Genomic DNA, 26538 nt, shown 5'->3' with positions numbered 1-26538 from the left:
GTTTTCCCTCTGCATCAGTTATCCTATCTTAGATTATTTTTTTTTTAATTTTATTACTTATTCGAGAGAAAGAGAGAGAGAGAGAGAGAGGCAGAGACACAGGCAGAGGGAGAAGCAGGCTCCATGCAAGGAGCCCCATTTGGGACTTGATCCCAGGTCTCCAGGATCACATCCTGGGCCCAAGGCAGGTGCTAAACCACTGAGCCACCCAGGGATCCCCTTAGAATAAAATTTTAAAAAAGATTTTCTATCTTAGATTTATTGAGGGTGTCCTTATTACTTTTTCACTAGTTTTAAACTCTTGGACATTAAGGTACTCAGATGAAGATGCACTCAATTGTGTCTTTAGTAATTCAGGATAGGAAAGGAGATGTGTTAACATGTGACAAAATGTTCATTTCCCAGGCTTTCCTCTTCTTTGTCCATAAAAGGAAAGAAAGGTATATTGATCAGGGATGTTCAGAGAAATAGAATCAAAAGGTATATGTTTATATATATAGAGAGATTTATTTTAAGGAATTGACTCATGTGGTTAGGAAGGCTGGCAAGTCCAAAATCTGCAGGATGGGTTGGCAGACTGGAGACCTAGGAAGAGCCAACATTGCAGTTGAAGTGTGAAGGCCAGCTGTTGGTAGAATGCTCTCTCGCCTGAGGGAGATAAATCTTCATTCCATTAATGCCTTCAACTGATTGGATGAGGCCCGCCCACCTGCATTATGGGGAATAATCTGCTTTACACAAAGTCCATCAGTTTAAGTGTCAGTCTTGTCCCATCCACATAGAAACATCCAGAATCATGTTTGACTATCTTGGCACCAGAGCCCAGCCGAGTTGACACATGGAATTAATCATCAGAGGTGAAGATCACAGTAGCTTAAACACCAGAGGGAAAAAGCCTTGCATCCTCGTAGGACAGAGGCACGATCTGCTCCCTATACTTGGGATCAGGGAAACTTGTCTTTGGAGTTGTCCTGGGTTCAAATACAGTGGCTCTGGGCATGCACTTGAACATCGCAAAATGTCCCTTGGGTCAGCTTTCCCAGAGGGCAGGGACTAGCTGCTTACATTTTCTAGGCCCCTGGGCCGGGCACAGGAGCTGTGTGCTGCTGCCTGAGTCAGAGCTGTCCCTCGGAGATACCTCGAGACCCAGAGCCCTACCGCTTGCTTCCCACCCCAGGTGGGAGGGGACCCTGTATTGGCCGGGGACTACCAGATTCCACGTCAGTGCTCCCATGTTTTGGCTGCAAAACATTCAAAACTGCTTGCTATGGCCAGATTCTCTTGCTCATGAAAACAAAAATGCCTGGAATCAGCAACATTTCCTCTCCTTGTCCACTCTTTGCTCTCTCTCTGCCCAAGCACACACTCCCCAAACCTGCAGTCAAAAATACAAGCAAAAAAATGATAAACAAGACAAAAATCTCCAGCCATCTCTGTCTTCCTTTTGCCTTCTCTCCTTCCTTCTTTTGGTCCTTTTCCTCTTCCTTCCACAACTAATTCTGATGATTGGAGGGCAGGAAGTGGGGAAGCAGAAGTTTGACCTTCAGGAAAGGAGTCCAAAATGCTGGGCTGGCTGGAAGCAACCATCAGTGGAATATGCTGGGTGATCTGGACAGGTAAAATGTCTAAGTCTCCAATTTTTTCATCGAGGTTCTGGAGAACTCATGTATTACACGAGGCTTGGGACGATGCATGGAAAAGGAAATCAGAATCTGCTGGCTCATTTCTGTTCCGTGAAGAATATAGAGAAAACACTTCATTGGACTAATCCAATTTAAAGTGATCCTAGTTCCTAGGAATAGGCAGTGCAAAAGGAAGCATTGGTGGTGGCTAAAAATCCCCTGTGAATTGTGCATCTCACTGTGCTCCTTAGAAAGGGGACTCAGTTGCTCAGCCACACATGCCTGCTATGTCGCAGGCTCCGTGTGTTGGCAGATGAATGAAGCACAGTGCCACCTCTGGTGGCCACCTTCTGATCCAATCTATTTATCTTCTTTAAATTGTAAATTTTTTTGTGAACTGGAAGTTTATGGCATCAATATATTTTTCTTCCCTAAGATTCCTACTTGAACTACAAATGTAGCCAACACCAAGAGGGATTTTACTCTTACTTGTGAATAACTTGCAGTGACTCGGCCTGACCTGACCTGACCTGCATTCATTTGAGCATCTACTACAAGCCTGGGTGTTCCAGTGGGCTTAGTTCTCAGCCCACGGTGGACACTTCAATTCACCCAGAAGGGGACCCTTCTACCACATTTGTAACATTCTTAGTCCTTGCAGACCTAGAATGTAATTCTGAAGTGGTTGCTTTATCCATCACATAAATCAGGGGCAAAACTGAACATCCCCCATGGGGCACCCAAGGGGACATGAGCCACCTTCGCAGAACACTAGAAACAGGATTCCTCAGGTCATTGGTCCCCATCTAGTCCAGAACCGGAGCAGCAAGTTTTTTTTTTTTTAATATTTTATTTATTTATTCATGAGAGACAGAGAGAGAGAGAGAGAGAGAGAGAGAGAGAGAGGCAGAGACACGGCAGAGGGAGAAGCAGGCTCCATGCAGGGAGTCTGATGTGGGATTCGATCCCGGGGCTCCAGGATCATGCCCTGGGTCGAAGGCAGGCACTAAACCACTGAGCCACCCAGGGATCCCCGGAGCAGCAAGTTTTTAAGACCACATCACCCATTCCTGGCAGGATGAAGGACTTGTGGGCTTCCAGACACAGGTCTGGATGAAATGCCTCTTTCTGGAAAAAAGCTATCCATCAGCATCAGTGATATGCCGGAAAACAAACACTGGCTGAGCTGCCCCTCCCGGAGAGGAGCACATGGAAACGGATGCTGTTGAATGCTACAAAAAGGAAGATGTTGAAAGAGAAAAGGAACATGCCTTCGTTCTGCTGAAACTTGGTGAACAAGAAGGGGGAAATTTTCCAGAGCCTGGAAGACGATCCCAGTGCACAGAGTGCTGACAGATACAAAATTCGAGCACGATATGGATCATAATGAGATGGATGGTAACGAGAAAGATGTTATTTGCATTGAAGCCAGAAGAAAAAGAAATTGGAGTTAAACCATGAATGGGAGAATATGGCCAGCAGAGGGATGCGCAAGCAATGGGGCTCCATGGGGCTCCATTTACTTGGTAAATATCTGCATTAGTAATTCAGAAGAGGGCTGGATTTAGGGACTTTGGAGGGGCCTTAACTTCTCCCTGTGGCAGGAGGCCCAGATCAGTAGCTTCAAAGGCATCAGATGAGCCCTGGTGTGCAGGGAGAAACATAAGAAAAATGCGTAAGAAAAATGCTCAGTTCGTTCCTCTGATCGTTTATTCATTCACCGGGCACTTGCTGAGCTCACTTGTCCCAGGCGCTGGGAAGGGATGGTGAACGAGTTGAGGTCTGGGTAATGCAGCTGCCCTAGGCTCTTCCATGCTGCCTGCAGCAGTGACCAAAACACGGACCAAGTTTAGAGCACTACCTGGGAGCATTCTGGAAACAGGGGAGGTTTTGATCCCATCCCAAACGTGGAAGATCCAGCAGGGAGGGAGGCCATGTGAGGACCTAAAGGACTCCGAGAAGTTTCAGGAGAAAGCAGAGGAGAAAACCCCAGCAAATTCTCACAAAGAGGCAATTAAAAATATGCTGGCAGTCTGGAGGCGGAGGGGGATATGATAAAAGTTTATAAAATCACAGAGAGAGTGAATTAAATCACACAGAATGGTTAAAAGCAGATGTTCTGGCGCCGGATTGTCTGGGTTCAAATGTTGCCTCTGCTGCTTTGTAGCTGTGTGACCCGGGGCAGATTCCTAACCCGTCTGTATTTCTGTTTCCTCATCTTTCAATTAAGGCTAATAAAAGGAGGCTTTCTTACAAGCGGGGATGTGGGTGTGAAGCTTTAGATGAGTTAATGTGCATAGATCACTCAGGGCAGTGCTGGGCACAGAGCAAAACAAAACCTGGTACCTGTTATTACCACTTTCCCAAATACCAGATTTGTAAAGGTGGTTCAGGCCCTATTTAATTGTTATTTATTTATTTATTACTTATTTATTTATTATTTATTTTTAACTTAATTTATTTCTTTTTTCAGGCCCTGTTTAATTGTAAAGATAAGCACGGCACATGATGACACAGGGGGCAATGAGAAGGAGCGTGCTCCATCTGGGAGCAGCACAGGCATAACCCGCTAAAGGGTCCTGAGGATGTTAGGCTAATTCCTGGGCTTAGGTGTGAGACCTGACCCACGTCGGAGGGGCTTTACCTCTTGTCTCCGCGGCCCACCAGGTACCTTCACAGCTCTCAGTCACAGCCTCCTGCGGTTGTGCCACTGTGGGTCTGACGGCATTTGCTAATGAGAAAAGGATTGCTCAGCCTGGCAAAGGGGGAGATGTTAAGTCTTTGATGTAGCAACACGTGGTAATAAGAGGCCATCCATCGAAGAGCAACACCTTGCTGGAAACCAATCGCCAGTGAATTCTTTGGTATTTTTATAAAGAAGAGAAGCTTGTGTCAACGATCCACACACTCGGGGCCTAGCCAGAGTTGCCTTTTGACAAAAAGCAGGAGGCATTTCTGAGGTCACAAATGGAGGGGACGAAGAGCTAACTGCTTGGAAAGGGGATTGGTTCCCCTCAGTTGAGACAGGGAGTTTATTGATTTCCCAATGGGTCAGTCACTTCCTCTTCTGTAGATGCTACGCTGGGCCTTGACGTGAAGTGGTCAAGTCCTGAGGTCAAGCATGGCTTCTTTGGCCAGGTCATCTCCATTCCCTAGGCCTCAGATGGACTTACCCGTAAAATGGTGCATCGGGGTTAAAACAAAACAAAATAAAACACCAACCAGAATCCTTTCTTCAAAGGAAATCTTACCTCAGGGTCTCAGGAATAGAAGAATACATCTCAAGTCGGGGGTGAGGGGTGGGAGCATGGTCTCAGAGCTCCTCTAGCTCACCACCAGGACTCTTGTTTTACTCGTCCCCTGGCAATGGTGTCTCCACTCCCTGTGGCTCATCCTAACACAGTTTGAAAACTATTGGCCTAGATAAGCTCTAAGTCCCGTTCAGGTCTAACATTCTGTGGTTCTGGTGCCTTTGGCACCAAAGTGACCTCAAATCAAAGGAGCTCTAGAACAGCACTGCTCACAAAAATATGTAAAGTGCAGAAGCCTTTTCAAAGTTCCTAAAAGCCATAGTCTAAAAAGAAAAAAGAAACAGGTAAGATTAATTTCATTAACATATTTACCGGGACATATCCAAACAATTCAACATGTAATTGATGTAAACATAATTGAGATATTTCACATTTTTTTACATGAGGTTTTTAAAATCTCGTGTGCAGATTAAACCGACAGCACATTTCAGTTCCTATTTGCCACATTTCCAGTGTTCAGTAGTCAACACATGGCAAATGGCTACTGCACTGGAAAACACAGATACAGACCTTACGTGGCTCAGAGCCTTTTCTAGTCACAGGTGCAACCTACTCATGGCTTTAATGAGAAACATCTGCAGGCCCCCTGTTTCCAAACTCATGGATAGTGAGACAAGCAGATGGCCGGCTTCTGTCTCCACCACCCCACTAAACAGGGCAGTGTCACCTCTTTTTTTTTTTTTAAGATTTTATTTATTTATTCATGAGACACAGAGAGAGAGAGAGAGAGAGAGAGAGGCAGAGACACAGGCAGAGGGAGAAGAAGGCTCCATGCAGGGAGCCCAACGCAGGTCTCATCTCCGGGATCAGGCCCTGGGCTGAAGGCGGCGCTAAACCACAGAGCCACCCGGGCTGCCCCAGTGGTCACCTTTTTTTAATTAATTAATTAATTAATTAATTAATTAATTAATTAATTAATTTTTGGTCACCTCTTTTAAGGGATCTTTCTCACTAGGCTTTCTCTGGGCCTGGAAAGTGCTTTGGGATGTTTCCCCAGGCTGGCCTCAATGACCTCAGGTGCTCCACACGTCACTGTTCTATCCCTCAGCTCATGCCCCACTTCTTGTGGATTTATTATCACCTTTACAACCTGTGGTTTATTATTTCTAAGTTTCCTTTCAGCCTTTCTCTGCCTTAATTCTAGTACCTCCAAGAATCCACCTTGACCTTGAGGATTATTTTGAAAACCCAGCTCCCCTAGCCATCCTACCTTCTGCCATCATGCACGTGAAGGAAGTCATTTAATTAATATATTTCTCAATTGTTGGCCTAAATTATATCTTATATGTTGGCCTAAATTATCTTCATCTTTTGGATTTAACACATAGTGCGTTGCATCAAAACAGTATTTTCCTTAGGATGTTTGTTGGAACAAAGTTATGGCTCAGCATAATCATGATAGAACACTCAGATACAATGAAGATGCTTTGCTGTTTCTTCGGGACTAAAATTGAACATTAAGGCTTTGCTGGCTATTTGTAGAGAGATCAGGTTCATAGCCATTGGCTGGCTGGTATTACAAATTTCAATCTAAGGGCAGTACTTCAGATAGTGTTTTCACATTTATGACTCAAAAAAACAAAACAAAACAAAACAAAATCACCTCTTTTTGTACAAAAAAAGCTCAGAAGTGTAGCAACTGAAAAAAATATCCATCTGTAATTTGTTTTCTACCACTCTATGATTTGAACATAAGTTATACCTTTAGAGATGCTTAATTAACAAAAAATTACATGTTTATATATGTTAATGATCTGGTAATTTTTCCATGTTTCACGTTTGATAAATGATGAGGAATGTTGCCATTTTTCCTAATTTTTCAGCTTGGATGGCTTCGACTCTTAGTCAACTAAATTATGATAACCCACTAGCTTGAAAGCATAATAAAATAATCATCTCATTAAATGAGTTAAATTTGTTTCTCAAGTGACATTCCCCTCCTGGGTCTGTGGGAAAGCTGTTATAAACTCTTCTGCAATTGTATAAATCCCTACTTTGTTTGGGCTTAGATAGTGAAGCATTAGCCATGAATTCATAATCTAGAGATCACAAGTGCTTTTACACAGAGGCACCCAGTTTCTGGAAGCAAGGACAATGCTTTTTGACTGAATGCCTTTTATCAGCAGCGTCATCATGGTGTCCCCTCCCGACCCCCCCCCCCCACACACACACACACACACACCAGGACTTTTCCCTTTTTCTTCTGGGCTGGGTGTTACCATTTTGCAGATAAATGAACAATGTCTCTGGATGAACAGACACTACAGATGAGAGTCAGAATCAGGATTTATCTCCAGAATTTTCTAATCCCGAATTAGTGAACATTTTTTCGATAATTTTCTATGGTTAGGGAAAGGCAAGCTATTAAAGCTCCAAATAGACCCAGGGTACACCCTCTGGGAACTTCTTTTCTGGTTTCTATGAAATTACTCAGATTCCAAATTATTCCTTGGCCAGGGCCTACTGATGATCCGCAAGGCATTTGGACCAAAGGCTGTGTCCTAAGTACTCATTAGTTATCATTAAGGAAGGGAACGTGGATGTGCATTGGTGTGTGAACGCAGAAGGGGCTCCCCAAAACCCTTTCCTTTTTTAAAGATGATTGTATGCATTTCCTGCACGTGGAAAACACGGGTGCGGAAGCTGAACTGTGTATGTGCATGCACATGTGTAAAAAAGTATACATACCCCCTCCCTCCCCAACAGAAGGGGATTTCTCTTAGTAGCTCTTTGAGCGTGGCCATCCTTTGGCAACTCCTGATTTCAGATCTGCACTTAAAGCAATTATACGAATATGTCGCTGCCACTTAGCTTACTTACTCAGACAGGCGTGGAGCCCGAAGCATGTCTCCAAACACCTTCAATCTAGTAAGAGAGAAAACTCATAGCCGAGTATCCTATAGTGCTCCTCATGTAAGACTCTACTGTCCTTATCAAACTCCTTTGCGCCTGCAGGCGAGGGAAGAGGAAAAAGCTCTTATTTCTTTAGGGTCCTTTGATGCAGGCTCCCCGCAGGTAGCATCTCCACCCCTCTGCGTACCCCAAGACAACTTTCCCGCAGTTTCTCTGAGATTTTCCAGGCGCAAGCCAGCCTGCCTCGCCCCCACCCCCGCCCCACCCCCAGGCTCTTCCTCGGGGAAAAAAAAGTCTGGAAAACCCAGAGCGGCGGCGCCGCCCCGTCGACCTGGGCGGGTGGTTTACCCTCCGCTCCGGCTGCTTCTCCGCCCGCGGCGGTGTCCCAGGAGCGCGGGGCCCGCGGGCCTGCGTTCGCCCCGGGGCCGCGCTGGGGGGCGGGGACCCTGCGCGCACCGCGAGCCCCGCGACCGCCCGGCTACTGCGCGCGCTCCCTGCAGCTTCTGGCCGGGCCCCAGGCCGCCGCCTCTGAGCAGCCCTCCGGGCGGCGGGCCGAGCCCCGGGAGGCCGGCGGGGTCGGCGGGGGCGTGACCGCGCGCAGCTGCAGGCGGGCCGGAGCGCGCCGCTGCCGCGCGGGGTGGCACCCGGAGGGGCAGCGACATCTGCGGGCGGAGGACGCGGGGAGCAGCGCGGCTGGGCGGGCCCGGCTTCCCGGCCCCCGGCGCCCCCAGCGCGTGGTGGGCGCTCGCGGGGCCCCGGTGCAGGAGCGGCTCCCGGGCTGCGCGCTCCCGCCGCTCCCGCCGCTCCCGCCGCTCCCGCCGCTCCCGCCGCTCCCGCCGCAGGCTGCCCGGCGACGGCCGCGGATCTCGGGTTAGGGTCTGTCGAAGCACCTGGAGCGCCTGGGCGAGCCGGCTCCCCGCCGGGGACGGAGACTGCTCGCGGGGCCCGCCCTCGGAAAGTTACTCCGACTCTTCCGATCCTTGGTCCCGAGTAGGAGGGAAAGAGAAGACGCGATCCGCACCCCCGGGGCAGGGGCACGCGGGGGGCTCCGGGCCCAGGGACCCAGCCGGTTTGAGCCGGAGCAGCGATCCGGCCCATTGACACTTCGGCCCCGGAAAGGGTTAACTGCATCCAGCCGGTTCGGTTTACATGTAAATAGAGAGCAGCTGCTCCGCGCGGGCCCCGGCTGGCCCTTTTAAGTTTTTGATTGGTTGCCAATGACATCACCGCCCGCGTTCTAACACCGAGGACCCGGAGCGGCGTCGGATAAGCCCTCCTTAAAGAGACGAGGCCCCGCCCCCGGCCCCGCCCCGCCCGCTGCCCATTGGCCGCGGGCCGCGGCGAGGTAGCGGTCGGCTTTCTCCGGCTTCCTATTGGCCCGACGTGCCGTCGCTCGGCAGCCGGCCCGCCCCCTCAGAACCTTACATTTACAGTGTAGCAAAAGAGAAAGTAACTATGTTGCTGCTGGAGATCAATGAAGCCAAGTGAATGGGGGCTGAATGGGCGAATCCTTAGCTGAAGCGGAGCGCCAGATGGTGGAGGGCTACACTTATTTATGAAGTAAGTGGAAGTCAGCGCGGCTCCTCTGGAGAGCCTGGGAGTGTAAGGCGGTGTGAGTGTGAGTGTGAGTGTGAGTGTGTGTGTGTGTGATGCGATGCTCACGGGGGAGCCGCAGCAGGTGAGGGTATAGGGTTCCTGCTGTTGGCTCACGCTGCCCTGTGCGTTGACTCTCTCCGCAGTCGACTTGGATTTGGGGAGAAGAAAGAAAATGAGGTTTGTTGGGATGCTTTGCGGCAGTTTTAAATGCCAGGGGCTTGTTAGTGCGCTGTGTTGCGAAGGGGGATGAGCGCCCAGGAGTGGGGAAGTAGCATTCTCTAACGACTTAATTTTCTTTCCAGCCCCTGCCTAAGAGGTGGAAGGACGGCCAGCAAGGGAGAGGGGGCAGCTTAGTGTTTCTCTGGGAGGTTTCCTGGGCCGGTCTGGATGCTTTCATGGGCAATATAGACGCCCGACCCTCTGCTGCAGGGATGCAGATCTCTTTCTACACTCCGGCGTGTGTGTGTGTGTGTGTGTGTGTGTGTGTGTGTGTGTGAGCCGCGCACTACGCGTAGAGGTGGGGGTCCCAGCCTGTGTCTCCATGAACACGCTTATGCGTCCCTCACCAAGGAAATGGGCTGTTGATCCTGGGACATACCCTACCTGGTAACACAATAGCAGAGACTTTCACCGCTTGGTCCAGCTGGGAAACAGTTCTAGCTTCTGGAATAGTACTTGCTCTTCAAAAAAAAAAAAAAAAAAATACTACGCAAAGGAGGGAGGGAGAGTGGGAGGGCCGGAGGGCCAGGGATGAACCCTTCTCTCCCATCCAAAAGTGGAGGAGAGAAACCTGAGTCGGTGGGGATCTGGGAACGAGTCGGGTGCGTGTGTGTCTGCGTGTGTGTGTGTGTGTGCGCGCCCGCGTGTGGACTCTGCCTGTGACACTTTGGCTCGGTGTCAGAGAATGGTGACGGTCGTGTGTAGACGGATGATAGATGACATTTTTCCAGACATCTCTTAAAGTTCCTTTAGACGAGCGGCTCTTGCATGGGGTTTGGTTTCTTTTCTCGGTGCGTGTCTAATAGAAAAGGAGCTGGTAGGGTCGGGTGGTAGAGTGCCCCTGTGCCTATGGAAGGAGGGAACTGGTCCTTTGCAGGCTCCCTCTCCTGAGGCAGGAGGTGGACCCCGTGGGCAACACTTCACTGCCCCCTTTAACAGGGACCGGCTCATTGGGAAGTCCTTTCTACGGAATTCATCCTCTTGGAGGGGCGGGGGTCTATCTGTGGGGGATTGAGATCTTATCCATGGGGCTGCCTCCCATCCCTCTGGGATGCCCGGCCTCTGTCAGCAGGGAAACGAAGGAGGTAGCAGAGTCGATGTGGTCCTTTCCTTAAAGGCAGGAGTGTATGTATGTGTTTGTGTGTGTTTGGGGGGGGGGGGATGAGGTGGGCAGCAAAGGGCGATGGGTCTGCCAGGGTTGGGGGTTACCAGCCTGGCTCCTTAGCCTGAGGCTTTGTTTCAGGACATTTCGTTTGTAACAAAAGGGGAAATGCAGAATTAATTTATAAGAGACTAACAGGAAACACGGGAGGTTTTCATATGACTCTGTCGTGCTTTTCAAAGGAATGCAAAGCAAGAATAGCTCCCCGTTCAAGAGATTCACTTAGGGGGATACTCTCATTCTGATTTGCAGAAAGTTGCCATCCGCCCCTGATGTATATTTAGCTGCTGTATATTTTGGTGAGCCGGGCCAGCGCTCTTGGTCATTCCTTTGCCTTTGCAGTGAGTGAAGGAATTAAACGGAAAGTATGCACGGGTGGACAAGTGGGTCTTGCTCAGACGGTTGCACTATGCTTCTGCCCAGGAGGTGAGGCCCAGAATAGATGCCTCTTAGGAGCCTTCTTTTCTGTCTTCGGCTTTTCCCATTCTTTGTGCTTGTCCTTTCTCCAAGGCTGAGCTTCCACGTAGTACGTCCGTGAGAAGGTGGTTCATCAACTGTGTGGGCTGTACGTGTAACCTTGGACTTAGTGACCAAAGAGGAGGGGGGCCCTCGGGTTGACATCCTCTTGGAATCTGTAAAAAAAAAAAAAAAAAAAAAAATGAGTTTCGGGCTTGGAGAGCGGCTTGATAAAGGGCCCTTAGGACAACTTCACTCAGAGGGATGCAAAGGCCTTTCCTAGGGTTTGGATCAGACTGCCTTGTGTGTCACATGACTTTATTCTTTCTTTCCCCCTCCCCTTCTTTACAGACTGTCTTGAGTTCTTCAGTTGCCAGTTTTCAGCCTCCTCATGCCTCCGTCTCCTTTAGACGACAGGGTAGTAGTGGCACTGTCTAGGCCCGTCCGACCTCAGGATCTCAACCTTTGTTTAGACTCTAGCTACCTTGGCTCGGCCACCCCGGGCAGTGACAGCCCCCCTCCCGTCATTGCGACCACCGTCGTATCCCTCAAGGCTGCGAATCTGACGTATATGCCCTCATCCAGCGGCTCTGCCCGCGCCCTGAATTGTGGATGCAGCACTGCCAGCTGCTGTACTGTGGCAACCTACGACAAGGACAATCAGGCCCAAACCCAAGCCATCGCCGCTGGCACCGCCACCACCGCCCTCGGAACCTCTGCCACCTGCCCTGCCAACCAGATGGTCAACAACACTGACAGTGCAGGCCCTTTAAGTCCATCAGGTGGGGTGGGCAGCCCCGTGGCAGGGACCCCCAAGCAGCTAGCCAGCATCAAAATAATCTACCCCAATGACTTGGCGAAGAAGATGACCAAATGCAGCAAGAGTCCCCTGCCGAGCCAGGGCCCTGTCATCATTGACTGCAGGCCCTTCATGGAGTATAACAAGAGTCACATCCAAGGAGCTGTCCACATTAATTGTGCCGATAAGATCAGCCGGCGGAGACTGCAGCAGGGCAAGATCACGGTTCTAGACTTGATTTCCTGTAGGGAAGGCAAGGACTCTTTCAAGAGGATCTTTTCCAAAGAAATTATAGTTTATGATGAGAATACCAATGAGCCGAGCCGAGTGATGCCCTCCCAGCCACTCCACATAGTCCTCGAGTCCCTGAAGAGAGAAGGCAAGGAACCTCTGGTGTTGAAAGGTAATGCCCCTGTTCCCTTCCCAAGCACAGTCCTGGTTAGCCCGGGTTCACTTTGGGTTCTGTTCTAGAAATGCCAGCGCTCTCCTTACCCTGGCGGCACGAGACCAGTCCAGAACTTTCTTCTTCTCGCCTTCCCTTCTTTGCCCTTAACTGTTTTTGCTGTAGTGAGAAAAAAACAGTCACGTTGAACCCAAAGCCGGAAGACCTGGGTTCTAGTCTCGAGTCAGCGTCTCGTTTGCCCTGCGCCAGCCTTCCACCTCTCTGAGACCGTTGTTGGGCCTTTTGGAGAGGCGGTGTACCGCCAGACGGTATCTCAAGCCATAGCTGGTCTGGTGGCTCTGTTCCAATCAATAACCGGTTGGAAAGTTATTGTGTCTCAGATTTCACCAAAGTTGATGGAGCGGAGGAAGCAGCAATTATGGTGAACGACAAGTAAACCTCCAGGTACCAGTGCTTTTTATGGGAAATCGTCTTTCGCACCTCTCTGACCAGCTTGGCTTTTATTTGGTTTGTAAAGTGACCGTCAAGGAGGGCGGAGATCCCTAGTGTAAGGCCCCACAAAAAGCGTTAAGTGTACCAACAACATCTGTTCCTCTGCCAGAGCTCCAAGGGGACAGAGACATTTTTATGAAATACTCCGCAACCCGCTGTTCTTTCTGGCCTCATCTGACAACCACTGGGCATCATGGCTCCTCCCACGATGGGGTGGTAGGTCACTTGTCCCCCTACGATGAATGCAGAATAACTCTAATGTCAGTGTTCCTGAGCCTTGGGGGGAAGAATTAATTACCCCCTGTTTTCAGAGCACCTTCCACACAGGGTTGCCTAACACAGCAGGGGAGCCTTCATCTGGTGTCTCTCAGACTTGCTCCTCTTTGTCCTCAGCTATTGTCCTTTGGAGCACTACACACCACTCTTTCTCTCTGCTGTCTTCTGTCCTTTGATGGTAGCTAGAGTCATCGTCTCTCTCTTCTTCTCTTGTGTTTTGAGCTAAGGTATGCAGCTTCCAGGCCACATCACCACCAAGTCTCCTAAAGCGTGTTGACCAAAGGTATGGCTGTGTTCCTTTGAACACCTTGCGTATTCAAATTAGAACAGGCCATTGGGCAGAGCAGGTCAGTCGTTTTGCCTTTGCATGACAGCTCTGCCATTCTCCTTCTTGTCTTCCCAGGGATGCAGTCTGCATTTTGTTAAGCAGCGTTCTTGGAAATATGGTTCTGAATGACTTCCATACGTTCCCTCTGTCCCATCCCCTCCTGCTCCCATTGGGCTCAACTGCCACAAACGCACACCTTTTCCTAGGGCTGGTAGGCTCTGGGGGGAAGGAGAACATGATGGAAGTCATATCTGAAGAGTTTCTGTAGGGTCTGGGCATTTTTGTTGCGATTGGTGAGTTTTCTTAGGGTTACAGGTACATTCAGATTTCCTCTGTGTAGCTCTGTATTTTATGGTTTTCTATTCTTGTTTGGTCGGCTCTGAGTGATTCCCAGTAGGCTTACCCAGCTAGTGTTCTCTCACCATGATCTCGGCTTGTCTTGTCTTTTTTTGGATGAGAAAATACAATCCACAAATTTCCCATTTGTCATAGTTCATCTTGGGGGAGCAAAGAGAGAGGGTGGCCAGTGGTCTTGCGGGTCATCTCTTTGCTCATGTGGAGAGTTGGTGTTAAGAAAAAGACCTTTTCTGTCTGTATGATCTGAGGACAGGCGTCAAAAAATACAAATTAAGATGACCCTGCACTTGAACATGAGGGTGATTAGGAGGAGTTGGAAATCTCACCCTCTCGTTTGCAGTGAACATGGTTGTGTTTGGGGGGTACCGGTCAATCGCTGGGAAATGAATCTACCGCTGAAGGTGGGGTTCCTCTCCTGCGGATGCAGCTGAGAGTCTGGGCAGCCTGGGCTTGTTCCTCAGTGTCAGTGAAGTGCGATTGCCTCAGTGGGGCGGGGCCGGACATGCTGCTGACCTCACCACTGGGCACCACTGGGCACCCCGGGCGGCCGCGGAGAGGGCTCGTCATTTTCGGGTTGGCGAGACGCAGCGGCGGTCGACCTGGAAGACGCGCTGGTGGTAGAGGTTGGATTATTTGTAGCTTTGGGGGCTTTTTCTTCAAATATCTGGGAATTTGACTGAAGATAGTTTAGGAGCCAAAGGGTCCGTAATCTAGTTTCTTTATTATTGTCATTATTATTTTGGTCTCTTTGGGGGGAATGGCTTAAAATTGGGACCAAGATGGGAAAGGCAGGAAAGTGAACATGATTAGAACACCCCCAGAAGACCCTTTCATCTGGGTACACCACAGGTTAATACCGTAGCACCATGGAGGTGAAGAATGAGGTGGGCATCTCTCTCTCTCAGAAGGCATGGCCAGTGACTTCTCCCAAGTTCTGGAGTGGGTCAGACCATTCTGGTCTAGCCTTGCTGCTGAGCTTAATTATACTAATACTAATCCCTTCCCTTGGTGATGCAAGCTTTTATTTTAGCAAAGTGGTTGTGATACCATTTTGGAATGAGTGATGTTTTCGCAGGGAAGCTATGGTGGCAAAGGTAGTTAGAGGTTTCTACCTTAGATCCTAAGGACCCCTTAATTTATTTTCAGAGATTTCAGTACAATCTTGGGTAATTTATGGCTGACCCAACTGATTCTGTGGTTTATGTTTGTAAACACTGGTTGCTACCCTCCCAGTCCAAGTTTTATGTCCCCCTGTTTCAATGCCATGTTCTCCATTTTTGGTGCTGCCTGTCAAGGAGAACGGCTGCTCAGTTACCATTTTAGTAATGCTGTGTCAGGTTGGGAAGAAACTGATCAGAGGCACAGAAGCCCCTGGGATTAAGTTACTGTTCTAATTTACAGTCCCCTCCCTGTCGTGACCTACGTCTGAATCTGTGTTTTATTCTCATCTTCCGAAGAATAAATGGCATCAGACCAGTGCTTATCCTCATCCTGGTGAAAAGGATCCAAACGAATAAATATTTGGGGATTTGCAAAGTCTTTGAAAGAATTACAATCTGTTTTTCCCAAAGTTGATTTTCAGTATGATTTCTAACCAAACTGAATAAGAAGGCTAGATAGTTTGGGGTCTTTCATGACGAGAGCTACCATCTTTGTTATGATGTTTATAGGGTACCTTTTCTTTTCGGGAAAGCTGGATTCAGGACAATAATTTATCATTTGCTCCAGTTGGAAAGGATAGTCTACACTCATCTGCTTCCTCCTTCAAGACATCTATGCCTTTAAAACTTTCATTATAAGAATTTTCAAGTATATGGAAAAATAAAAAATGAGTATCAAGAGCACCCTATACCAATCACCCAGATTAAACAGTTGTTAATAGTTTTTCCTATTGGCTTTCTCTTCCATTTTTGGTTGTTGAAATAGTTTATAGTATAGACAACATTTTAATGTATTCAAATATGTTTCAGGTTTAAAGTTAGTGTTTTAGAATTAATAAGGCTGCAAATATTTTATAGTATGGACATTTTTATACCTAAATACTTTAGTATCGTGTGCCCATTTTTTAGAGTTTTTTCACATTTAGGTTTCTACTGTGACTAGCTAGCTCTCAGGTCTGTGCAGAAGCATCTCTCTCTTGGAGTCGGAGGGTTCCAGGCTCCTCCGGGAGACTGTAGCTCCCCCTTCCATGGATATGTCAGGGCCTATATCTGTACTTGTTCTGTGCTGTCACAAAACCAAGACTGACTGGTTTCATCCCCCATGGACCTACTGCTCCACCAGGCGTGTTGAGTGGGGAACAGGGCAGGAGAGAGACTCACTTCAGGAAGCTGATCCATATGAAAGATCTGATAACACAGGGAGTTTGATTTTTATACTATATAAAACCTTCCGTCATGATTCCTGAGAAATGAACCACACAGAGCACACATTCTTCCATAATCATAAAAGATTCTGAAGTCACAGTTACAGGCAGTATTGAGTTTGATGACAAAGTGAACTACTTTAGCTCAATAATCAGAGATCCTACGAAAATAGTCTATTTCTGCTTCCTTTCGTGGGGGAAACAAAAGTCTACCCCTTGTCTCTCAGGATGTTAGGAGGAACTTTTATAAAGATACATGAAATAAAGACATACCTATATTCACAAACTTAGTGTTCTTATTCTGAGCCTCTGCTTAACATCCAAACATGCCAAACATTCGTCTTGTAGCAAATGGTGGAGAAATTCAGGCAGGATTTTGGATCTGGTCTGTCTGATTCTAGTCTTGGTCCTCTCTTAATAGCCATGCACCCCTGGGCAAATTGCTTCATACTTTACTTCCTTAATTTCCTCATTTATAAAAGAGGATATAACAGTAGCTATGTCACAGTGTTAATCTAGGAATCGAGTGAAGTCATGTGTGCAAAGTGCCTAGACCAGTTTTCATATGTAGTAAGCACTCAATAAATGTAGCTTAATAATAATATTATTATTATTGGTTGAGCAGAAATGATGGTGCTGGTAAAAAGGCAATCTGGGCTCTTCTTCTAAAGGAGCTAGGTATAGCAGTGTGTGTGTGTGTGTGTGTGTGTGTGTGTGTGTGTGTGTTGCTATGGCCTAAAAATAACTTGGTGACTGTTCACTAATTTAAGTAGCATACGGTTGGAGTGCCAAGTAATTATAAAAACACGTTGGGTCAAGAGGCCGAAGTTATTTGGGCAGATCCTAGAATTACTTATTTGTAGGGGAATTTGTAAAAATGAGATGACAAATCTGTCCAACTAGTGTCCCATAACTCAATAATGAAAGTAGAAAACTATTAAGCTTCACTTTTTCTGGCCTCTCATCAGGCTGGTTTATTTTTGGAATAAGGATTGTAGTCTGACTATAAAAGGGTAGGTGGAAGGGGGGGGAGTGTGCTTCATTTTCAAAAGTTCTCGAAGCTTTGAGTTGTGACGAGATGGCGTGTGAAGGAAAAAGGAGGGAACCGTGGGAAGGCCCGCTCATTTCTGTAAGCGAGAGTTGACCCTTTTCTCTGAACTGGTTCATGGTTGCCTGTACTCTGAGTTTGTGGATATACTATCCTGCTTCCTAATTAAAAAGTAAGTGGAAAGATGTACGTGAGCTCTCCTCTATCCCTGTTCTTTCTCTGTTCCTCATTGACTGTGTGCTCAGCAAAGTGGGGTTTAGCCCACTTACACTTGAGTTCAAGTCTAGGCTTTTCTATCGATCAACTGTAGTTGCCCTTGGGGAGCTCAGGTCACCTCCCAGAACCCCACTTCTTTCTCCTTTGTAAAAGAGAGATAATTACAACATCACAGGATGGACTGAGACAATGGGAATCAGGTGCCTGGCACATAGCTCTCAATAAAGCAGCCACTGGGCCCTGTTCCCCTACCCCTGTCCCTGTGCCCTTTCGGATCCTCTTAGGTTAGACATTGGTCAGCGGGGAGGATGGCAGGTTGTTCTAAGCCTAGTACTATGGGAGCATGTTAAGTATCAACCACTTGTCCTTACCAATTCAGATCAGTTAAATTAACCACCTGGCTTGTCAAGGACAAGTTCAAGGAACTCCTTTCCTGACAGTAGTGGATAATGATTTTAGATTAGAAAAAAGAGGGTAAGGAAAGGGAGGTTTGACAAAAATCATGGGAGCTGAGAAGCTCCTGCACAGCCTGTGGCGCAAACACCGTCAGAAGCTAGGTGTGAGCCTTTGACCAGAAGCCAGGCCAACCCCACTTCCTCAGACTCGGCATTAGCAGCAGCCGGTTCCCTGTCCCAGCCTGGGGGGAGCTGTTTGGGCATAAAAATGTGTCGATTTGCAGTGCCGAGGCAATTGAATTCAAATAGGTAGCCAAGGGTATACTCTGCACTAGGGATAGAAATTCTGATCCCAGGAGAGGTCTTCTCCTGTTCTTTGAACTCAAGCATCCCCATTGTTAGAATAGAAAGGAACTTTAAAGGCCCCTTAGTCTAAGTTGTCCCTGCACAGTGCTCACTGGAATCGCTTGGGGCCATTTAAAAGCTATAATGCTCAGTTCCCACCTCCAGAGATTCTGATTAAATTGGTCTGGGGGTACAGCCTGTACATCAAGATTTTTTAAAAGTGTCCCTGTGACTGTGATGTGCAGCAAAATTTGAGAACCATTGATCTAGTCCAGTTTTCTCATTATGCAGTTATTGAAATGGGCCTAGAGAAATTTAACTTGCCCAAGGTCACATGCATGATTAATTTTAGAGCCTTGGTCCTCAGTGCTAAAATAAGTCTTGCCAGGTCAATAGAGAGAGAGAATGTGTGTGTGTGTATTAATGATAACAGGATCTAATGTATAAAATACAAATATGAAATGATATATTTAATCAATCACTTTTAGTACTGATAAATTTTTTTTTTTCTGAATTTTGAGATTTCAGTCCAGAACTATCGGGACCTAAGTCTAAGCTCTTTTGAAACCAGCAACTCATGGTCCCGATATTTGCCTGGGTCTCGGAAATAGAGGATGAATGTTAGCATTGATTTGAACTCATCTTCTGGGCAACTTAATGGTTTAAGAAAGAACTGGAAAACACAAATCTAAATGCACCCTTGTACCAAAATGTCTCAGGTTTCTAGGGACTTTTTGATATGTTGGACTCCACAGAGGTATAGCCTGTGAGTAGAGGAGATCCATTCATTTGTTCGACAAATAACTACTGAATGCATTCTGTGTGCTGGGTACTGGTTTTTGGGCTGGGGATCTGCCCCCATAATCCTTATAATCTAAATGCGTGGATGGAAGCCTTTGCAGAATAGGCCAGCATTCCAGATCTTTCTACCTTGGAGATCATGTACCTGTTTGTATTCTTCATCCTCTTGTCCTACACAAATCTTAGTTTACGGAGCAGTTTGTCTTCAGGAGTGCCATTCTCCTGGGAATGTTTGTGAGGGATTGGCCTTCCTCTCTTTTTCCCTTGCAAGATGAAGTCTGGCCTTTTCTAAGCATATCTTCGTGGACCAATAGAATTTCTTTCCAAAGACTTGATCTAAAAAGACATTTTTTTTGTAAATTGTTGTTTTTTAATGGAAAAGGGAATATACATTCTCTTTCTGCCTTAGAAGCTCAGGGCTGACAGGCCTTCTCTGTGCATTAGAGTGGAACTTTGTAATTTGGACCTCCCTAATTTTGGACATGTTGCGGATAGGAACACGGCTGGTGTTTATTTTTTCCTGCATGCTATCTATGAAAAGAGGGCATGCTAAGCAAACAAGCAAGTAAATAATACTTCAAAGACAAGGTTTTAGCCTGCTCAGGGGAAAAAAAAAAAAAAGTTTGCAAGTACAATTAAAAACTACTCTAGCAGACAGGGGTGGGATAAAAACTTAAATCTGTCTTTTCAAAGTCTGAATTATTTCCCCCGAACCATACAGGTTGCTCTTGGGCAAAGTTTCTTTGGCCGCATTTCCTTATACTATATACTCTGCATTCACATTGTATAACCTTGCTAATTCGGAAAAATTGGAGGGAAGAGAAAACGATGAGTATGAATCACAGTCTGAATTTTACTGTACATTTAGGAATGTATGTTTTATATTGAAGTTGATGTGTCTTTTCTAACTATGAAGTCTCTGACTCTTGAGATGTTTTCATCCATAAGCCAGGAGGAAGATAGTAGAATCCTTTTTTTTTTTTCTAGTGTGTCTGTTTCATAAGTGTGAGGATTCACGTACACACACACACACACACACACACACACACATTCTACTCCCCCACTCCGTCAAGATCCCTATTTTGTGTGCAACTGAAAGGAAAAGGAACCTTGAGCCTTTGCTCTTGGATGAGGAAATGAGCCATGCAGCCTGGGACTTTTATAGAAGATAAAGGCTGTTACCCCAAGCCCTGCCTCTGGCAAAGTGGAAGATCACTAACAGGAAGCAAAGGGTTTGCAGATTCATCAAATTATCTGTATTGCCTTTATTTCATTTGCAGTGAAGGCCTAGGCATCTTTTTTTCCACCTTCTAAGACTCGGATTTCATGGAAAACAAAGCGAGGCCAAACTTCCTCAGGGCTCCACCAAAGGGTTTCATTTTCTTTGTCTCCCTGCTCCCTACCCCCCTGCACCCATGGGACCCCCCATGGGCATCTGTTGCCCAATTTCTCAACCAGGGAAATAGATAAAACTGCCTGATCCAGGGGTCACGCTGGGCTGCTGCCCCCTTTGAGGTGCATAAACCTCTCCTGTTATAACATGAGCTCAGCTGATCTTAGCTGGTGGCCCCAGGTGACAAGGCAGTCACCACTTTGTGTCAGAGCATTGTTCTCCAGTTCTTTTTTTTTTTTTTTAGTTTCTATCTGTCTATCTATCTATCTATCTATCTATCTATCTATCTATCTATCTATCATCTATCCATCCATCCATCCATCCATCCATCCATCTATTCACAAGAGACACAGGCAGAGGGAGAAGCAGGTTCCCTGCAGGAAGCCCGATGCGGGACTCGATCCCAGGACCCTGGGGTCATGACCTGAGCCCAAGACAGATACTCAACCACTGAGCCACCCAGTGCCCCTCTCCAGTTCTTTAATGCTTTATAGTTATTCTATGGAGGGAATCATGCCACAGTTTGAATCCTGGCCCCAAGGTCTACAACCACTGGGCTAAATATTAGAAGCTGTTGCTACTGCAAATGAAAACACAAGAGTGGGAGGAGCAGGGGCAGAGACAGTGGACTAGAGGAAACAGAACAGGGTGAGGGCAGAGGAGCCCCTCGAGGTCACAGTGATAGGATCTTCCATGTCTTGCACTTGAGTCCTGGGTTCTAATGTTCAAGACAGAGAGTTATTGGCATTAGCTATTAGAGTGTCTGCTTCCTTCTTAAAATAATATGTCTAGACACAGACTTCTAAGGGGAGGAGCCTTCCTTGGAGGGATGGGGGCATTTTCTTGGGTCTTATATTTCTAGTCTTATTAAAATAGCACATTTTTATAATAAGACTTTATAAGAATGGTTTCACGGTTCATCTTGAAGTGATATTTTAATTTGACAGCAGAACACCATTTAATCACATATGACTACTCTGGGTCTGGCCAACCTATCATCCCTGAGATTAAAAAATTATTTTCCAGGGGGATCCCTGGGTGGCTCAGCGGTTTAGCGCCTGCCTTCGGCCCAGGCTGTGATCCTGGAGACCCTGAATCGAGTCTCACGTTGGGCTCCCTGCATGGAACCTGCTTCTCCCTCTGCCTGTGTCTCTGCCTCTCTGTCTCTCAGTCTCTCTGTCTCTCATGAATAAATAAATAAAATCTTTAAAAAAATTATTTTCCAGATAGTTTTGGGAAAAAAATTGATAGCTATCGCATGCTCTCTGTATGTTGGGCATCAGGCTGTGATATCTGGGTCTTATTTTGTTCTCAGTGCAGCTTCATGAGAGAGGTTTCCAGATCCCTGGTTTTACAGATGCAGAATCTGAGGAACAGATTCAGTTTTACTCCCATGGTATTAACCAGTGAGTTGGTGAACGAGAATGGCAACCTAGTTCTCACGAGGTTGAGGCCCAACTTCCTTCAAAGGAAGGAAGGAATGCTTCCACATGCTTATTTATAAGTGAGCTATAGATCTCATTCCTTATGGTTGCTTTAACTGTGCTTTATCTCTGAGGTGCCCTAAGTTATAATACCTCCCCCTCCCTTCCATTTTCTCATATACCCTCAAAAATGCCACCGCTCAGAACGTTGGCCCACTCTGTGTCCTCAGAGAAGAGCTGTCTTCCCTATGACCTCTGCTCTGAATTATATCTCAGTTTTTGGCAACTTCAAAGTTTGGTGATGGCAGAGGCTTTTAAGGAGTCACGGGCTGATTAAAGAAACTTTGAAAACTGTAATAATTGTCTCCAACATTTGTGAAATGTTTATTATATGCCAGACTCGGTGCTCGGAGCCTTATATCTCTTGATAACACTGCAGCTCATAGATGAGTAACTGAGACTCCGAGAGATCCAGGCCGGTGTCCAAGGTCATTCAGCTGTTAGATCCTGGGCTCAGCACTGATACGCTTCTGCTCGTTGCATTTTCAATGTAGAGAACCTTTGGATGTATTCTCCTAGTAGCCTGTGGATGTGGGGGTGATGTTCCTTCTGCACATATTAAAATACTTTCTGGAGGGGCATATAGGTGAGTGGGAAGAAAGACAGGTACAACGTTAGATTTTATAGCAAGAAGAATATATGATGGAATATATGATATGATGGATGGTACGAGATGATGTGTGACGACATCTCAAAGACTCTAATACTCAAAGGCATTTGATTGCTTTATATTCATTATCCATTCTGTAAGCTGTTAGTGGATAATAACATTAACTATAGATTTTTTTCCCCCCGAATCATGTGAGGAAGGAATTTCTAATAGGGTTATCAGTATCCTTTGAGAAAGTTCATTCTCTAGGATAAGGGAACAGAAATCTTATCGAACTATTTATTATTTTTCACTTCGGCTTTCTTCCCCTTTCTCTTTTTTTTTTAAATTAATTTATTTACTCATGAGAGACACAAAGAGGGAGGCAGAGACATAACAGAGGGAGAAGCAAGTTCCTTGCGGGGAGCCTGATGTGGGACTCTATCCTAGGGCTCCGGGATCATGACCTAAGCCGAAGGCAGATGCTCAACCACCGAGCCACCCAGGTGCCCATTTCTTCTTTTTTTCTTATCTTTCTTCTTCCCTTCTACAACCTAAGCCTACAAATACAGCTAATCAGGGAGTATGGCAGAGACGGACCCTGGGAAAAGCCTCATGGGCACCCTTGAAGGCTAGCAGAACAGACCCCTGGGAACCTGGCCCAGAGGAAGCATTCATTCAGGCGGAATTAGTGAGCATTTGTTCCAACTGTCCCATTTTACAGATGTGAATGCTGATCACTTACCCAAGAACATCTAAGCAGCTAGTAGCAAAACTGGTATAGGATCCACGTTCCCTCCCCCGTGATTCAGTAATCCATTACTTCCCAGTGGGAGTGCTATCCTTTGGTTTGTATCAGAGTCATTATCAAATAAGAGAATCTTGGGAGTCCACTTGTTTGGTCACATCGCTCCATGTTCATCCTTCCCTTTCCCTTTGTTGTGAGCTTGGTAAGTGACTTCTCAATGAATCAGTCTGCAAATTTGTATTTGTAGTCACTCTCCTTCAGAATTTAAATCTCTCCTATCACACCAAGTATAGTTGGGAGGTTAACTCCATGGATTCTAGAACCAGACTGCTGAGTTTGAATTCTCACTTGGCCGCTTATTAGAAGTGTGAACTTGTAGGCATTGAATTTAATGTGCCTCGGTTTTCTTATCCTTGAAATGGGGAGGGTATTGATACTTCTCTCATGGGATTAATTGAGGATTAAATTAGATAACACACGTACAAGTGCTTTGAACAGTGCCAGACATGTAACGACTAGCATTTATTAAAAATGTCCCATAATTATAATATGAAATAGCCATAAGAATACTTCATCATTATCTATTTATATCCAAAGGATATATGAGTGATATAATTTAGAAAAATGGATTGACATTGCCCCTGGTACAGCATAAATAGAAACAGCTCCTTGATATTTGGTAGATTTTGGTTCAAAGATTTGGAAAAACGCAGTGGCTTGGATAGATAACTACATCTGTACTTTTTTCTGAATCAGTGCCATACTGGAAAATTATATACTATTTCTCTTTAAGAAAATCTTATAAAATTAAGTCTTAGCAAAGACTTAATTATGTAGCCATTGTTGGAATATCAAGAAAATTTTAGAAAGGAGAAAACAGATGATATACTCATCCCCCTGCCTGGCCTAGTTTCATTTTTACATATTCTCTTCATTCTTTTCCCATATATGTGCATATTTTGCAGAGTTTCTCATATGGAAACTGAAATTCATTTTCGCTTTATATTGTATGTAGTTTTGCTTTCCTATATCGCCATCAGATTTTCTTTTAATGTTATAGCATGTCTTATTTTATGGATGCCTCACGTTTTACTTAACTAATCTGCCTATTAATGACATTAAGATTATTTCCAAGTTTTTGATATTATAAGAAAAACCTCTTGAGGGAATCCCTTCTCTGGAATCTTCTTTACAGTGTCCCCCCCAACCTGCTTCCCCATAACCACCACCTTGAGGAATGGAGGCTGGGGCCAGCTACCTTGGCTTTATATTCCTACCCCCACCCCCACCCCCATTCCCTTCCTGTACATTCCTGCTTTTCTCCTCAGAATATGAGGGCCAACTACCTAGCAAAGTTACTGATTTTTAGGGAAGTCTTTGTCCTTGATTATAGGTCTCTGCACACATTTCAGCTGTATGTGTGGCACATATACCCTGATAAGGCATGTGTGTAAATCTTGGGCTTTGGTGGGCAGAGTGAGAAAGTGTGGAGGCCCCACTCAGTGCTATTAAAAAACAGAAGCCATCGTGGAAGTGGATGAGCTGACAGGGCCAACACCACCTCATTTCGTAAATATGAGTCACCCCCAGGACACTTTAAAAGGGACATCATGACGACAACAGCACGAAGTGTTAGACGTTGTGAGATGCTGAGTAATATGTGTTTGTGGGCTCCCCCTTAACCCCCCTTCTCAAACCCTGGGGTTTTAGGGCAGTGTGGAAGCCTTCGGAGTGTTTCAGCAAATGCAGTCAAAAGAATACATCAGAATGGAAAGATAATTCCCATTAGTTCTTTTTGCCAAATTGAGGTAAAATGCCCTTTAAATAGGAGCTAATTCTCTGACAGATAATTAGCTTGTCTTCCTTGATAAGGTATGTGAATTGGATTGCATTTATTATAATTAATCCTGCATATTATGTAAAAATGCATTCGTCTGCCCTTATTAGGTGGATCTCTTTATTCCTACCTTGAGGGTGGCTGGCACCCCCCACCCCAACTCCAGTGAGAATTGAATGAATTGGATGAATGTCAGGATGTTAGGCAGCTCTCCCTCACCAAAGTTAGGACCCACAGCCGAATGTGGGGCGCCACCATTAAAGGAGACAGAGCTTTCATATTAATATCTGCATCATTTCAAAAAACAAACAAACCCTTGAGAATGTTTTGGGACTTGAGAACTGGATGCTACAGAGCTGCCTAAATAATTGCCTTAAAATCACTCCCCAAAGGGTGATATTCTTCTGGATTTACAGTGAAGAACTTTTTCCAGGGAGTGAAGAGTGGGGTTACTGGTTTAGTATACTTAGCTGGTGGCTGGGCAGTGACTCTGGGGGGTGGCCCAGGATGAGGAGGGACTCCTCAGTGACTCAAGGAGCCAAAGCTCCTTGCTGTGGTTCCCCCCCCTCAGCCCCGGCCATTCACAGCTCCTTGCCACATCCTCGTCTGGCTGCAAGGCGTTTTGGGGCATCTTGTCCCAGTGAAAGCTGTTGCTCATAGTCACTTGATTTTGCCCATTTTAAATATGTGTTGGGGAGATATGGGAGCATGGGAATAAAAGAGCAAAAGGATAATATGGATTATCTAACTGAGAGTCTCTAAGTTGAAATGTTTCTTTTCTTGAGAAGGTGGGGGCTGTTCCATGTTCTGTGGAGTGGAGCCAGGCTTCTGGCATCTTAGACTGTAGTCGTTTGCCACGGCTCCTACCTGTGTGTGAGCGTGTGCACGTACATATTTGAGTTCACATTTATAAAAGGGGGTGGTATGGCACTGAGCTTTAACTCCTTTAGTGGAAATAACAACAGCCATGATCTCTATCTGTGCTATGCAATATGGCAGCCGGGAGTCACATGTGGCTACCGAGCCTTTGAAATGGGGCTAGTCCAAATGGAGGTGTGCTACACGTGTAACATATATATTGGATTTCAAAGACTTTGTGCAAAAAGGGAATGTAAAATTAATAATTGTTTTAACATGGGGCACCTGGGTGGCTCAGTCAGTTAAGTGTCCGACTCTTGATTTTGACTCAGGGGCATGATCTCAGAATTTTAGCCCATTGGTAAGAAGTGTGGGTAGCCTGGGCCTCCTGAACTTGTGGCTGGCATCTGAAGGGAGGACAGTTTTGTTGGGGACTGTACCCTTAACTTGTGGAATCTGTGCTGAGTCTGTGTTGTTAGTATCAGGATTGCACTGTAGCCTTCCAAGAATACACACCTTTCATCTGGATATACAAGTTAGGGGCGCCGTGATTGGGAAAGTAAAGGACTGTACCTTAACTCGCTT

The 26538-nt window shown here is 46.2% G+C and overlaps 1 protein-coding gene and 1 long non-coding RNA gene across 2 annotated transcripts in view; one reads left to right on the top strand and one right to left on the bottom strand.

Moving 5' to 3' along the window:
• Positions 1-483: 483 nt before the first annotated feature.
• LOC118353559 (uncharacterized) lies at positions 484-9023 on the bottom strand. The gene is made up of 3 exons (XR_004812741.2): positions 8677-9023; positions 7754-7882; positions 484-5196 (listed from the first exon to the last, which is right to left on the bottom strand). It is a non-coding gene; the product is annotated as an uncharacterized LOC118353559 (long non-coding RNA).
• Positions 9024-9185: 162 nt separating this feature from the next.
• The window catches only part of DUSP10 (dual specificity phosphatase 10), a 38085-nt gene continuing 20732 nt past the window's right edge, over positions 9186-26538 (top strand). Inside the window, exons 1-2 of the mRNA XM_025420956.3 lie at positions 9186-9346; positions 11571-12421. Of these exons, the coding sequence (XP_025276741.1) occupies positions 11611-12421 (811 nt within the window). The 5' untranslated portion in view covers positions 9186-9346; positions 11571-11610. The remainder of the gene's footprint in view (positions 9347-11570; positions 12422-26538) is intronic.

The sequence above is a fragment of the Canis lupus genome, chromosome 38, assembly GCF_003254725.2.
Source record: "Canis lupus dingo isolate Sandy chromosome 38, ASM325472v2, whole genome shotgun sequence".
In the NCBI taxonomy this organism is placed as follows: domain Eukaryota; kingdom Metazoa; phylum Chordata; class Mammalia; order Carnivora; family Canidae; genus Canis; species Canis lupus.
The sequence above is the reverse complement of the archived record's forward strand: the minus strand, read 5'-3'. Positions and strand labels throughout refer to the sequence as shown.